This window comes from Lissotriton helveticus, chromosome 5_1 (assembly GCF_964261635.1).
Source record: "Lissotriton helveticus chromosome 5_1, aLisHel1.1, whole genome shotgun sequence".
NCBI classification, from domain to species: Eukaryota; Metazoa; Chordata; class Amphibia; order Caudata; family Salamandridae; genus Lissotriton; species Lissotriton helveticus.
This window is the reverse complement of record NC_136065.1, coordinates 1776451712-1776466753: the sequence shown is the minus strand read 5'-3', so window position 1 is coordinate 1776466753 and position 15042 is coordinate 1776451712. Positions and strand designations below refer to the sequence as shown.

The following is a 15042-nucleotide window of genomic DNA, read 5'->3' as shown; positions in this document are numbered from 1 at the left end:
GAGCAGATGAAAGTCAAGAGGGAAGAGGAAAGATTAATGTGGATCAGGGAGGAGGATTAAAATAAATATTGTTTGTGTGTGAATCTCTTTATAGATTTAAGATTTCTGATTTACTGCTGACTTTTTTTTTTGGAAGCCTAGGCTGCCCAGACATGAGTGATAGGATTATGCACAATCAGCCCGGCAGCAGCCACTGGACATCGAAGGCTGTACTAGAGAAGCGGTCAAATAGCACAAAAAGGAATGTGGACTCGGTTGTCTTCCCCTATCGACCTTTTTTAAGACATAAAGTGTTGCAGACACTTGTGCTCCTCTGCTGTAATATGGTTTGCACATGCGCGTGTTTTGCACCTGTTGATCCAAAGGAGTGTTCCCTCATTTGCCTGGGGGAATGACCCAAATCAAACGAGGGAATACTTTTGCCCTACACCTACTAATTTTTACAGACATGGGTGCAGGTGCAAGAGGCTGTCGGAAAGTGCCTTTATTATGCACCACAGTATAAACACGCATTAAGAATGCAATAGGTCTCGCCTTTTATTAAGTTAAAGCCATTTGTTTTGCTATACAATACCATTAGCAAAGCAAATGGCTTTAACGTAATCAAAGGCAAGACCTGTTGCATTTTCAATGCTTGTTTAACTTTACCATTGTAAGATTGTATTTGAACTCTAAATTAAAAAAAACTGAAGCCTGTCCAAAATGAAAGCGAGCTGTCTGCTATCACTGCAGTTTCTGAGCCCTTGCACTAATAACAAAAAAAAAAACATGAAGCAGGGTTGTGAGAGCAACGGGTGGAGGATCAATTGCCCTGTACAAAGGTCAGCAGCCTAGTAGCAGTATGCAACTGCCGGACCCTCGCAAACGGGCTATGGAAAAAAGTTAATTAGAAAACCGTGAGTTGAAGGGGCACATATGACTAGGGGGAGCTCATAAGCAGCAGGAAAGGAGTGGAAGAGGAGAGAGAGAAAGAGAGGAGACTCGTTCGCTCCCACAGAATGCTGAATGAAAAATTAAAAAGTAGCAGCTGTGGAAGTATAAAACACACCCAATCAAATAACGGTAAAGCAGCAATACTCCAAGGGCAGGACAAACGAGTGTAGAGCGGAAAGCAATGCACGGCAAGAGCAGGGACTGAGATAGTCAAGAAAGTCATTAAATCATAAGCAATAGGTTGGCACAAATCCCTTGGTGTGTACTGGATTTTTCATGATAGATCTTCGACAACAGACCACTAAGATCTGTATATGGGTGAGACCTTAAATGTAGGCAGTCCACTAAAGCCATACTGGATTCGTTTCTGGATCTGCATTCACCTCATTTAGTCATCACTCAAACCCATCTTATCCTGAGCTCTACAAAACATTTCCAAGAGAGGGCAGCATAAGAAAAGGTATGCAAGACTGAGGGAGGGGCATTGGTTCACTAATCAATGATCTCACCATGGGAAATTCTCTGCACATTACATGCATTGGGGTCTTTTTTCCACAATGAGATGTTCTTGACTCAAACAAGTGATTACAATATTTGTAGAGGTGTAGCCCCTTCATTGGTGTCCCTTGGAGTTTAGTGAGATAAAAGGAGCTTATTGGTCCCTGTAGTCAGCACCGTAGGAGGTTGATCCCCAGCGCAAGTTTGAGTGCAGAGGTGTGCAGGGCCTTGGGCATATATGTATATGTGTGTGTGAGTGAGATAATTCAGTTCCCATCAGCAATGAAAGAGTAAGGCACATGATGTTTTCGATTACAGTCCATACAAGTAGTTTTAAATGGTTGGCCAGAATGTACATGTCCAATTGATTCTCACCGTTCATAAAATATAGCTTACTTTTGTAACATTTTATTACCTCCTTTTTTGTTAGGGCTCAGTGAAAGATCAACTGAAAGCCTATGGCGCATTAACGGAAAATGTAACCAGAAAATATACTCGTCAGATTCTTGAGGGAGTCTCGTACCTCCACAGCAACATGATTGTTCACAGAGACATAAAAGGTGAGAGCGACAACATACTCCGGAGTATTTTGGCTGAGGATGAGCACTGTTATAAAAATGTTAGATTGAGAAAGATACAGAACTATGTTTTGTTTACGCTGGAACAGCAAAGCAGTTAAAAAAAGGCTCTCTTCTTGACTTACTGTCAGCATCACCAAATAAATGTCGTTGACATAGGGCTTTGTTTATTGTCTTCCTTCAGATTATGGATTTTCAGTTTAGCACTTGAAAAAAGAGGGGTGAAAGAGTATTGATGGTTCTTTATTTTGAATCAAAGGAAAATTCCAGTGATTGCCATTGTTTGTTCCAATATGTTACATTTAGAAGTAAGAAGGTGAAATTAAACATCAAATTAAACTAATTTGGTTAAAACCGCATGCACGGGGTAAAGTACTTGCAAATCTGAGACGGATTCTCCGCATAGTTCTGAATAAGGAAGCAGAAAGTGGTAGGTATCAGCCCAAAAGTTGTGACAATCTGTATTCAGTCTCGCACCCAGCAAAACCTTCATTCTGCGTTGCAAGCTCAGGCAGGTTTCTCACAAAATGCTATCCATTTGTGTGATGAGGGACAGATGAGGCCAGGGTTCATGATAGTTGTCCGTGATAGACTGACGCCCAAATCACAGTCCCCATTAAGTGCAGTTAAAGATTTATATGTGTGTGACTGCTGGCTTTTTGCAAATCTACCCATCAGCAGTAATTTGGTAATAGATTAGTGCTGAAATGTGCTAATACAGTGTGACATTGTGAAAGTACTGTGGCTGATTACTACCAGGAATATGATTTAGCACACTATACTAAATGAAGACCTAAGCCTTTATTGCCATTTTTGAGATAGGGTGGGATTGGAAATGGGGAAAGCAGAGTAGCAGGCATTGGGCTTGATGTGGAGGCAACGGGCATTTCTATATATGTGGGTATTATGTAAGAAATATGCACCTGAAGAAAAGCAATAGATTGACACGGAGGTACATCATCTCATGATTTCCGTCATAACTCAAGGCCTTGGGGTTACTGTAAGCTCAGCACAGGTCATCAAGACCTTGAATATTCTTAAAGCTCAGATTGAGCGTTAAAAAAAATGAACCTGGAAGAAAACGGATTCAGCATTTCAAATCGAGAAGAAACTCTGTGTCATTAGAGTACTGAACTGTGAAGTTCACAAAACCCCTAGTGACGTAGGTAGGGCACTCAGTGTTCTTTTTTAGAGACTGGAAGAGTAATCTGCCAACAGCCTAAGCTCTAAGGGATGGTGGGCTAAAAAACGAATATTACGCCTTTACAACATAGAAAGAGGAGAGGAGATGCTGAGAAGCATAGAAGCGGGTGCGTCGAGCAGAAGGTCAGAGAAATGTGGAGACCGGTGAGGGTAGTGGAAGAAAGATGTGGAGGAGCTTTCGTGTTCTTAGCAGCTTTAAAGATGCGACATATGCAATACTATGTGGTGGAGTGTGATGCATACATTTTATTTTTCTGTGTGGTGGACTGTGGTGCACTAATTTTCTTTTTGCCATTGCTTCTGTCGCTATTGCTGATTGCACACTTTCCTTAAAGCATCTGTTGACTCTTTCAAGTAAAGCATTCATTAGAGGACAGAGAATACAGAGCTGCTTGCAAATGTTTTATATCTTGGTCATTTACAAATTTTCTCATCTTCATAGTTGTAAAATGTGCGCCGTTACTAATAACTATTTCTCTGGGAGGTTCCTTTACCACTAAAATCTCCAAAAGGAAATGTATGACTGTCTATATTTGGAGATTCAAAAAAATCTAAATAAATCCATTTTGAAATGTAGACTATTAGCACTGCTATGTATCTCACGCTTAAAGATAGCTTATCAGTTAGTACTCCAAAATCGAATCCTACTTTTTGCCAAACGTCATCTGGGAATGATACATAATGTAATGGACTCTCAGATGCATTCCAATGTTTATCTGATATACATTTGGTGCATGTGTCAATTCACTTGGCAACTTGTGCGGCCATGGCCTATACTGTTGCTGAATAGTCTTACAAGTGCTTGAACCACCTAAATGTCCCTTATGGCAATCTTGAACACTTTTTCTCCAACTGCAGAGGCAGTAAAAACAAATCATGGTGCATTACCATGTTATGTACTAAAGATAGTTTACTAGAAACTGGTACTATCCAAATTTGTCATTTGACCATCCATTTGTCACAAAAGACACAACCGTTTACAAATATTTATCGTTCATGTAAGCTTCTTTCCACTCTGAGTCTGTCAGCATTTTGGTACAGCCTTGGTTGGCATCCACTGTTGATACAACACACTCCACATCATTCATAATGTTGTCACCCTTCACTACCTCCAAAGACATCCTTTTTATTAATTTCTTTTTTTATTTGTTTATTGTATTTTACACAGTATATCCCAGCATATCCCAGTAAATTAACGTAGCAAATCGTTTACAGAGTAAAAGCAAAAACAAACCTTTTAGCATGCACAATAACCATAACCAACAGGGCGAGACATGCCCTTCTCCACGTTAGACGTGATACTACATAATCAGCGATAGCAACTATTTAGATGTCAAACTCAGGGCGATACCTATGAGTCCCGTGTGTACAAACCACTGGGGAGGACAATGGGGAATTTTGAGTATGTAGAGATTAGAACATAATAGTTGAGATACAACACACTGTGTACAGTTACAGATCTCATCAGAGGAATTAACACTTAGGGCTGCTTGGTTCTTTCCCCGCTTCCTTCTGGCTCTCCTGTTACTTTCCCAATCAGATATCTCTGGTATAACCCCCAGTAACCTTTGGGACGACTCTGAGGCGGGATAAGCTCATTGTATACATCTGAGTATGTATTACAGTAAAGCATCTTGGCATCCCAATCAGATATTAACGGAGTGGGGTCTTTGCCCAACACATGGCAACTCTGCATTTGGCGAGCAGCAGTCACATTGCTACTAGTGTCCTGCTCTGGCTGCTGTCTCCCTGTCGTAGCCCAACAGTGCGAGCACGGGATTAGGGACTAACTGCTCCTCCACAACATAGCTCAATATTGAGAATACCTTCCCCAGAAAGCTGATATACTGGGGCACTGCCATGCCACATGCAGGAACCCAGCCTCTTGCTCCACGCACCTGTGGCATTTCGGCGAATCCCTCAGCCGTAGTGAAACAACCAACTGGGGTGTAATGCACCCTGTTGATGTACTTAAAGTGTGCGTACCATTCAGAGATACCCGTCTCGTGGCTTCGCAGCAGTATGCCAAGCATTTGTCATCTATTGTCATGTCTAGGTCCTTCTGCCATTCCTGTCAAGCTCTGTGTAGCTGTGTTTTCCTGGGTTCCTGAGCCAGGGAATACAGCACTGTAAATAATTTCAGTGGGGAGTTTGCTTTGATAATATGGGAAAGCACCGGAAACTAGGCTCCTGCATGTCCTCTCCCATTAATTCCTCCCACGCATGCCTGACCCTAAAGTATTGGAACCTGTCCCCCAGCGTGAGACCCGTGTGCTCCCAGTGCAGTCCTCCGAGCCTCACACAACCCGTGCCAGAAAGAAGTCTCCAAGTCTCCCAGTGTGTGTATTCCTAAGAGCTTCATTGTGCGGGACACTTACTCCAGTATTGGAGCTTTCATAGATTCACATACCTGAATCATTTCACCGTCATCGAGACGGGAGTCTCCGGTACATAAAAAAGCACTGGTTAGCAGTATAACTAACTGAAAAAAGGCCTAGGCGCATTTCCCTTTTGCAACCCATAATCTTTGTTATGTAAAAAAGGACCAAACTTTTCTCTTAGCCAATCCGAGCCCTCCCCCTCTAGAACCCTCCTGAGAGAACCTTTTGCCCCTCAGATTTTCTACCGGCACGTTGTGCTAAGGAGTCTCCTTTGAGCTCTGCTCAAACTCTTTATTTCCAACTGGATAAAGCTTCATTATCAGTCTATTTCTTCTGGCTGGATTTGAGACGTTTGTAATCTATTTCTCATCTACATCCTTGAAAATGGCTGGAAAGGAGAAAAAGGGTCTTTTTAGAGCCTGTGCCACCTGCTCTAAAAAGAGACTCTACACCGACGTCCTACATGAAGACTGTATATACTGTCTTTACCCGGACCACCAAGCAAAGGATTGCAAGGTATGGCGCACTTTCTCTAGTAAGACCCTTAGAGATCGTGAGGGACGCCTTTTAATTTAGCTTCAGAAGATCAAGGCCAGAAAGGTGGTGGTTTCTAGTGATAGTGACCAGGAATCCTCCTCTTCGTCCAGGAGATCTCAAAAAAGATCAAGATGTCCTCAGGCTCATTCCTCAGGGGACCATCCTGAGAAGGCCCTACGCCCTGAAGACCCCAAGGATCTTCAGGGCGTAGTCCTTCAAAATCTCCTCAGAAATAGCCAAAGGAGAGCAAAGGACTCACTGTGAACGAAAAATAATCCAAAAGAGCCTCTTCTGAGCCTTCAAAGACACCATCGTTGGCTTCTGCATCATTCAAGAAGCCATCCTCTAGTATTCCTGAGGAGAAGGTGAAAAAATCGACATTGAGACCGTCGACGAAGAAATCATCGTCTACGGCGACGACCAAGGTACAAGAGCTACCATTAATTGTATTGGAGCCAGCGCGACGACGAGCGTGTCGCCGACGGGAGCGTCGACAACGGAGGCGTCGAAGACGGGAGTGTCGATGACGGGACTGTTTCGACGACGGGAGCGTCGACGACAGTGAGAATGACGACGGCAGTGTCGACGACAGGATCGCCATCGACAGTGATGACAATGAGGTCATCGACGGGAACGTCGACGACGATTATGTCGTCGGCAAGGAATGCATCTACTGCACTGACAACACCTTCGTCGACGGTGGTATCGACGAGGATCTCGTCAAGGTGCTCGTCGACGAGACAAACTCCGGAAAAGAGCAAGAAGAAGATCACACCAGCAGTGACTTCCCCAAGCAAAATTACTCCATTGGTCCCGTCGCACCTTTTGGAGGAGGGAGAGTCAGATGATGAGGAGGATGATGGACCCTTTGGGTATGCCACAAGCCCATCTGAGCTCCATGTAAAATGTCAGGAAGATGATGATGAAGAAGGGTATGCAGAGTATCACAGCATCTCATACCACCGCTACCAGCAAGAGCCTCAGGAAGAGATGGTAGCAATGCCATCATCCATGTTGATGGATTTGCAATCCATGTTGGCGGATTATAAAAGGAGGTTTCCTCCATCAGGGGTTCCTCAGGACGTTCCACCTTCACGTCCTCGTTCAATTCCGGCCACTGCAGTCCGCAATAGGGAAAGCCTGCTAGACACTGCTCCGCTGACACCTCAGGTACAACAGCAACAGGATCCTGTGACTACAGATGATGACGACCGCGAAGAATGGGAGCTAACGGAGCCCCACAGAGAATGGAATGATTACCTGATTCCATCTCCACCATCACCCACCCACGTACCGGCAGATTCTCCACCAGTGGATATTGGTGGATTCCACAACTTAATGGAGAGAGCGGCAAAAAGATTTCAGCTGACAATGAAAATAACTCCAGCAGAATGTTTTCTGTATGACTTTAAAGAGCCTTATCAAAAGTCAATCAGGTCTATACCAGTTATTGAACACATATGGAAAGAAGGATTACAGGTCATGACAACTCCAGCAACGGTTACACCGGCACTGGCGAGGCTGGACAAAAAGTATAAGGCGCCAGAGGACGCCCCGGCGTGTTTACTGGGCCATCCTAAACCGGACTCAATCATCTCGCAGGCAGCGCAACAAAAGTCAAAGAACCCAGCGGCCCCTATTTCAGCACCTATTTCAGCACCTCCGGACAGGGCGGGACGGCGTTTAGATAACGCAGGAAAACGATTCTCCTCCATGTCAGCGCTCCTGGTCAGAGCTGCTAAAGCCCTTGCCATCCTGGGCAGATATGACAGACAAATGTGGTGCGATATAGCACACTATGTCGATCTTCTCCCGGAAGACTCTAAACAAGAGGTGAAGAAAGTTCTGCAGGAAGGGGAGAGAACTTCGGCTGAAGTTATTGATTGCGCTATGGACATAGTTACCACGGCCTTTCGTTCCCTCGGAGGACCAGCAGTTTTGAGGCGCCAGGGCTGGCTGAGGGCCACTTCCTGTAGGCCAAAGGTCCAAAATAAAATTCTGGACCTACCCTTTGATGGAGAGAATCTTTTTAGGCGCCTAGTGGATGAGACCCTTCAAAGTATTAAAAAAGACACGGATACAGCAAAATCCTTAGGTGTGTTACAGTACCGGAAGGTGCCTTTTCGAGGCGCCCGAGGAAGAGGACAACCCTCGTATAGAGGTAGCTACCAGCAGGGAAGATACACATCCTACTCTTCCTCTTCGCAGCCCTATCGGCAGCAATATGGACAGACAAATTCTGGGGGCTACTCTTAGTCCACTCCCAGAGGACGAGGAGGTCGTTCTGGAAAAGATCATAATATAAGACAATGACAATCTGCGGATTACAGGTCCTTTTCCTCCTATCCTGTCAAATGTTCCCCTGGGTGGAAGAGTGACTTATTATTTACAAGAGTGGCAGAAGATAACATCAGACAAATGGGTCCTCCACGTAATACAATTCGGACATACATTGGAATTCCTCCACTTCCCTCCTCCCACGCCACCTACATATCAAGAAGCAAAACACCTGTCTCAGATGCGTCGGAAGATTCGGGCAATGCTCCGAAAGGGAGCAATAAAACCGTTGCCGAACTCCCAAAGAGAACGAGGATTTTATTCCCGTTTCTTCTTGATCAGGAAAGATGCTCTCAGGTGGCGTCCAATCTTGGACCTAAGGTCCCTAATAAATACCTACCTCAAGAAACAGTCATTCAGAATGGTGACCATGCAAGATATTCTGCTGCTCTTAAACCCAGGAGATCAGATGACCTCCCTAGATTTACAGGATGCATATTTTCATATCCCCATCCATCCGTCCCACAGAAAGTTCCTTCGTTTTACAGTGGCCAGAGACCATTACCAATTCAAGATGCTACCATTCGGCCTAAAGTCTGCACCGAGAATATTTACAAAATGTCTGGCGCCAGTAGCGGCCTATCTAAGATGACAAAAACACCAAATATTTCCATACCAGGACGACTGGTTGGTAAAGGCACCATCGCAGGAGGCAGCTCACGCTTCAACTGCGGCTTGCATGGAGTTGTTTGCAGATCTGGGCCTGACCTTAAATGTGGAAAAATCATCTCTACAGCCATCCAGGACGATCAAGTTCCTAGGTGCAATACTGGATGCATCACAAAACAAAGCATTCCCGTCCATAGAGAGACAATTGGGACTCGTATCTCTAGCCAAGGAATTCAGCAAAAGAAAGTCTCTTTCAGTCCGAAGATACAAATCGCTTCTGGGAACAATGTCCTCATGCATACCACTCATTCCCCTATGTCGCTTACGAATGCGACCGTTACAAGAAGAACTAGACCTTCAGTGATGCCAAGCAAAGTGATCCTTCGAGGACAAGATAAAAATCACGCATTCAATGTTGCAGGCAGCAAAGTGGTGGACTCGCAGGAACAACATCTCGGTGGGTCTCTCCTACCTGACCGAACCAGCTCCGTTAGTAGTTACCACGGATGCCTCTCTCGAAGGATGGGGAGCAGTCCTGCAGGAGTTACAGGTCAGCGGCCGATGGAACAAACAGGAACATCTTCACATAAACCTATTGGAATTAAGGACAATAGGATTAGCATTGTTGGCCTTCCTGCCAAGAATAGAAGGGAGATCAGTGTTAGTGCAGACAGACAACACAACTGCAATGCACTACATAAACAAACAGGGAGGCACAAGATCTCTCTCTCTGTCAAGAGAAGCTCAGAAAATATGGAAATGGGCGATAGATCACAAAGTGACTCTGTAGGCCATACATCTTCCAGGGGATCAGAATACAACAGCGGACACCCTCAGCAGGCAGAAGACAACCTGCCACGAATGTGAGCTAGATTAGAACACACTGTTGACCATCTTTGCCAAATGGGAAAAACCAACGGTGGATCTGTTTGCCACAGCCCAGAACAAGAAATGCCGATTCTTTGCAAGCTGGCGTCACCAAAGGGGATCATGAGGGAATGCGTTTTCGATCCCATGGTCAGGCGTCTTTGCCTACGCTTTTCCGCAGATTCCCCTCCTGCCACGAGTACTCAAGAAAATGAAGAAATAACAGTGCAGGATAATACTGATAGCCCCTTGGTGGCCCAGGCAGCATTGGTTAACAGAGCTGCTCCTTTTATCAGAGACCGAGCCAATAAGTCTTCGGCCAATACCAGCACTACTGACTATGGAGAAGGGACAAGTGCGGCATCCAGACCCGATATCATTGCAATTAGCGGCCTGGCTCCTGACTACGGAGAATTTCATCACTTGAATATTCCAGCAGAATGCAGAGAAATCATGGCAAAGGCAAGAGCGGAAAGCACTGATAGAACATACAGGATGAAATTGAAAAGATTCTGCTTCTGGTGTCAGGAGAATGGATTGCATCCTCTGCGGGCAGAGGTGCATCAGATCATCCCATATTTACTAAGGCTGGCGAAATCTGGATTAGCCCATGCTGCTATTAAAGTGCACTTGGCGGCGATTTCAAGGTGCCGGAGAAACTCAGCACGTCCTTCTCTGTGGCCGGAAAGAATTGTGAAGCAATTCATTAAGGGGTTGTTTCGCGTTAACCCACCCATCAGGCCTCCACCACCTTTATGGCAACTGAACATTGTCTTATCACAACTTATGAAACCACCATTTGAGCCAATACACAAAGCTGATCTGAAATTCCTATCCTGGAAGGTGGCTCTATTAATAGCTCTAACATCAGCCAGAAGGGTGGGAGAAATACAAGCCCTTACGACGCAAGAGGCATTTCTCCAATTCAGAGAAGACAGATTAGTCCTCAGAACGAATCCAAGATGTATCCCGAAAGTACCAACGGATTTCCATTTAAATGAGCCCTTAATCTTGAAAAGATTCTTTCCTCCACCATCGACGGCGGCGGAAAGGACTCTCCACACTTTGGATGTCCAGCGTTGCCTGAAGTTTTATTTGCAAAGGACAAGACCTTTTAGAAAATCTACACAATTGTTTGTGGCTTTTAGTGCCCCCAGGAGGGGTTTCCCGTTATCAAAATGGGGGATCGCGCGATGGATCTCAAGTACAATTCAGTTCTGTCATCAAGCAGCAGGAAAGCCATTGACAACACGTGTTCGTGCTCATTCCACAAGAGCAGTATCAACCTCAACTGCTCTATTTTCAGGCGTCTCCATCCAGGACATCTGCAGAGCAGCCACCTGGAGGAGTACGCATACCTTCACCTGGCATTACTGCCTAGATGCTCCTGCAAGAAGCGATGTAGCAGTGGGACAAGCAGTGCTGCGGAACCATTTCCAATAACAGTGAGCCTCTTCCTCATCCCTCCTTCCTTTCTTTGGTAAGAGAAGCACATTTTATTGTTGATTGATATTGGATATGTCATTGAGAAGCAATATGTCTATGCATATATTGAAATGGTTACTACTATGTGCTAGTATCATGTGTTGCCTATTGATGAAAAGAAGGTGACAAAAACAAAATGTGCTATAATTTACTGCTCGCTATTCTGATTCAGGTATGTGAATCTATGAAAGCTCCAATACAGGAGTAAGAAAACAAGTTACTTACCTGTAACTGTAGTTCTCCAGTATTGGAAGCTTTCATAGATTCACATATGCCCACCCTCCTCCCCTGAGAGGCTCACCTCGGATTTGGCACAAAAAGTATTATAGCACAAGTGCCCGAAAATCTGAGGGGCAAAAGGTTCTCTCAGGAGGGTTCTAGAGGGTGAGTGGCTCTGATTGGCTAAGAGAAAAGCTTGGTCCTTTTTTACTTAACAAAAGTTATGGGTTGCAAAAGGGAAATGTGCCTAGGCCTTTTTTCAGTTAGCTATACTTCTAACCATAGCCTTTTTATGTACCGGATACTCCCGTCTCGATGACGGGGAAATGATTCAGGTATGTGAATCTATGAAAGCTTCCAATACTGGAGAAATACAGTTACAGGTAAGTAACTTGTTTTCATCTCGCTCTATTGAAAACCAGGGGCACCAATCCAGCGGTATTAGTGGAGAGTACATAACTGCGCCCATCTGGGCGTCCAGCAGTTTGTGCCATGCATGAGCAGTGGAGTTGAGGGAGTCCAGGACCCTGTGTTGCCGGACTGGGGTTTTACGTAGGATCTGCGGTAGTGAGTGTGGGTCTGCAGCCTGTCGCTCAATGAATAGATGAGACAAGTCTGGTGGGCCATGTAACCAGGCATATGCCTGAAAAGCTTGAGCTACCCTATAATATAACTTCAAGTCGGGTGCGCCCTATACGCTGGGAGCGCACAGGAGAGTCAGTGTATCCCACGGAACTCTGGTTTGCTTCCCAGCCCCAGCGAATCTAACCAAACATTTGCGCAGGTTGGAAAACAGAGTGTATGGGAGTAGGATGGGAATGTTAACAAACAGAAATAAAAAGCGGGGCAGAATCACCATCTTCATCAGGGAGATACGCCCAATCAGCGAAAGTGGAAGCCTAATCCATCTATTAATTAAATTCTCTAGTCTTGAAATAACCCTCCCATAATTCTCTGCAATTACCACAGCCGGATCAGTGTGGATCTGTATTCCCAAATTTCGTATCGGGTCTGAGGTCCATTGCATAGGAAAATTTAACTGGGTGGAAGTTGTATCCGGAGTAAGCAGGAATACTAACGATTTTGTCTACTTAATCCTAAAACCAGATAGCTTCCAAAATTGTACCACTTCTGACAGGACTGGGTTAAGATTGGTCCCGGGGTCTCAGACATGTAACAGGGTATCATCTCCATACACTGAGAGTATTAGTTGGTAGCCCGGGAACCGTAGTCCTCCTGGTCGGTGATATTCACGCAGTGCACAGGCCAGTGGCTCCGCTACTCGAGCATAGAGGAGAAGAGACAGCGGGCAGCCCTGATGAGTCCCTCTGGATATAGCTATAGTGTCTGTAACCTCCCTGCCCAGTTGTATTCGAGCCGTGGGACGAGTGTAGAGCGTTGTGACTAATTGGATGAAAATGTTCCCCACTCCTATTCTCTTCAGAACTCCCCTCATATATGCCCAGGCTGTGAAATCAAACGCCTTCTCAGCGTCCAAAAAGACTGCCACAGCCTTGATTTCTGGATCTAGCCTTTGGACCGTGCCAAAAATGGTTCCTCCAAAGATATCCTGGATAAACATCATTGCCATTTTTTGGCTCTTAGTATATATTATATTGCAACATTATACTCTTGAAAATGGGCTAACAATCTGACGGAGTCTAGCGGATGCTTCACCTGTACCATTACCATTAAGTAGATGTACAAGAGGCTTGTGATCTGTATAGAGGTAAAAAGCTGAGTCCCAAAGATCAGTCTTAAATTTGTATGCCTCTCAGGTACAAGCCATAGCCTCATGTTCTAAGGTGCTATGGGTATATTCTGCCAGTTTTAAATATCGTGATATGAGCTCTTCCATATAACTGGTGCCACCTAAACCTTTCTGACTCACATCCACAATAAGATAACATTTTGTGTCAGAAATAAAAAGCTTCAAATCAGATGCCTCTGTAGTTAGCTTTTTGACCCTGGTGAAAGTCTCATTAAATTCCTCTGACCATGTAAATGTTTTTCCTTTTAGTAAGTGTCTTAGAAACGGAACCATAAAAGCATATACATGTACATATTGCACATAGTATTCGATGAGCCCTAAAAAAGGATGTAAAGTATGCTGGTCAGTAGGAGACGCAGCTTCCTGTATTGACCAAGTGTATATGTATAATTTAGGGTTAGGGTGGTAAATGTATTTTTAGGTTTAGGGGTGGGTAAGGGTATTGGATGCTAATGCCATTTTTAGGTCTCGCCTATGCAGGCCGCAAGCTCTGCTTATAGCCATCGCTCAGTACTTTTGCCTAAACGCATGCATGTTTTCCATTTGTTTGTATTGCAACTCCTGCACGTTAGGTGTTTCCCTTGCGGGAGCGAGCATCAGCGCCATCTGTTTTTAGGTCTCGCCTACGCAGCGCGCAAGCGTTGCTTAAGGGGACCTTTAGCCATGCTCAGGACTTTTGCCTAAATGCATGCATGTTTTCCATTCATTTGATTTGCAACTCGTGCACGTTTGGCGTTTCCCTTGCGGGAGCGAGCAGCAGCACCATCTGTTTTTAATTATCGTGAAAACAAAACAGATGGCACCGCTGCTTGCTCCCGCAAGGGAAACGCCAAACGTGCACAAGTGGCAAAACAACCCAATGCAAAACATGCAAGTGTTTAAGCAAAAGTAAACGCTGTGCATGCTTTGTCCCTGGTACCATGCAGAGACTGCTTGTTGTTTCTAATATTCAACCTCTTTCTGCTCTTGCATATGCCCCCTTCGAGATCCACCTCCTTCCGCATTCTGCCAGCACCCTCCTACCCAATAGTCATCAACCACCACGTCCACCACCACCACGTCCACCACCACCACGTTCACCACCATGTCCACCACGTCCACAACCACCACGTCCATCACCACCAACACGTCCACCACCTCCACGTCACCACCACCACGTCCACCACCACGTCCACCACCATGTCCACCACCACCACCACCATGTCCTCCATGTCCACCACCACATCCACCACAACATCCACCACCACTACCACGTCCACTACCTCGTCCACCACCACGTCCACCACCACCACGTCCACCACCACCACGTCCACCAAATCCACGTCCACCACGATGACCACCACCACCATATCCAACACCACGTCCACTATGTCCACCACCACGTCCACCACCACACCACATCCACCATCACGTCCACCATCATGTCTACCACCACCATGTCCACCACCACCATGTCCTCCACCACCATGTCCTGCACCACCATGTCCTCCACCACCACGTCCACCACCACCACGTCCACCACCACCACGTCCACGTCCACCACCACCACGTCCACCACCACCATGTTCACCACCACCACGTCCACCACCACCATGTCCTCCACCACCATGTCCTCCACCACCAT

The 15042-nt window shown here is 45.5% G+C and overlaps 1 protein-coding gene across 7 annotated transcripts in view; it reads left to right on the top strand.

The window, feature by feature from the left end:
* The window catches only part of MAP3K3 (mitogen-activated protein kinase kinase kinase 3), a 2022699-nt gene that overhangs the window by 1560598 nt on the left and 447059 nt on the right, over positions 1-15042 (top strand). For all 7 annotated transcript variants that reach the window (XR_013594968.1, XR_013594969.1, XM_078645061.1 and 4 more), the window contains exon 14: positions 1862-1991. Coding sequence is in view for 5 of the 7 variants with exons in the window: in XM_078645061.1 (XP_078501187.1) it covers positions 1862-1991 (130 nt within the window). In the remaining 2 variants the exon portion in view is untranslated. The remainder of the gene's footprint in view (positions 1-1861; positions 1992-15042) is intronic.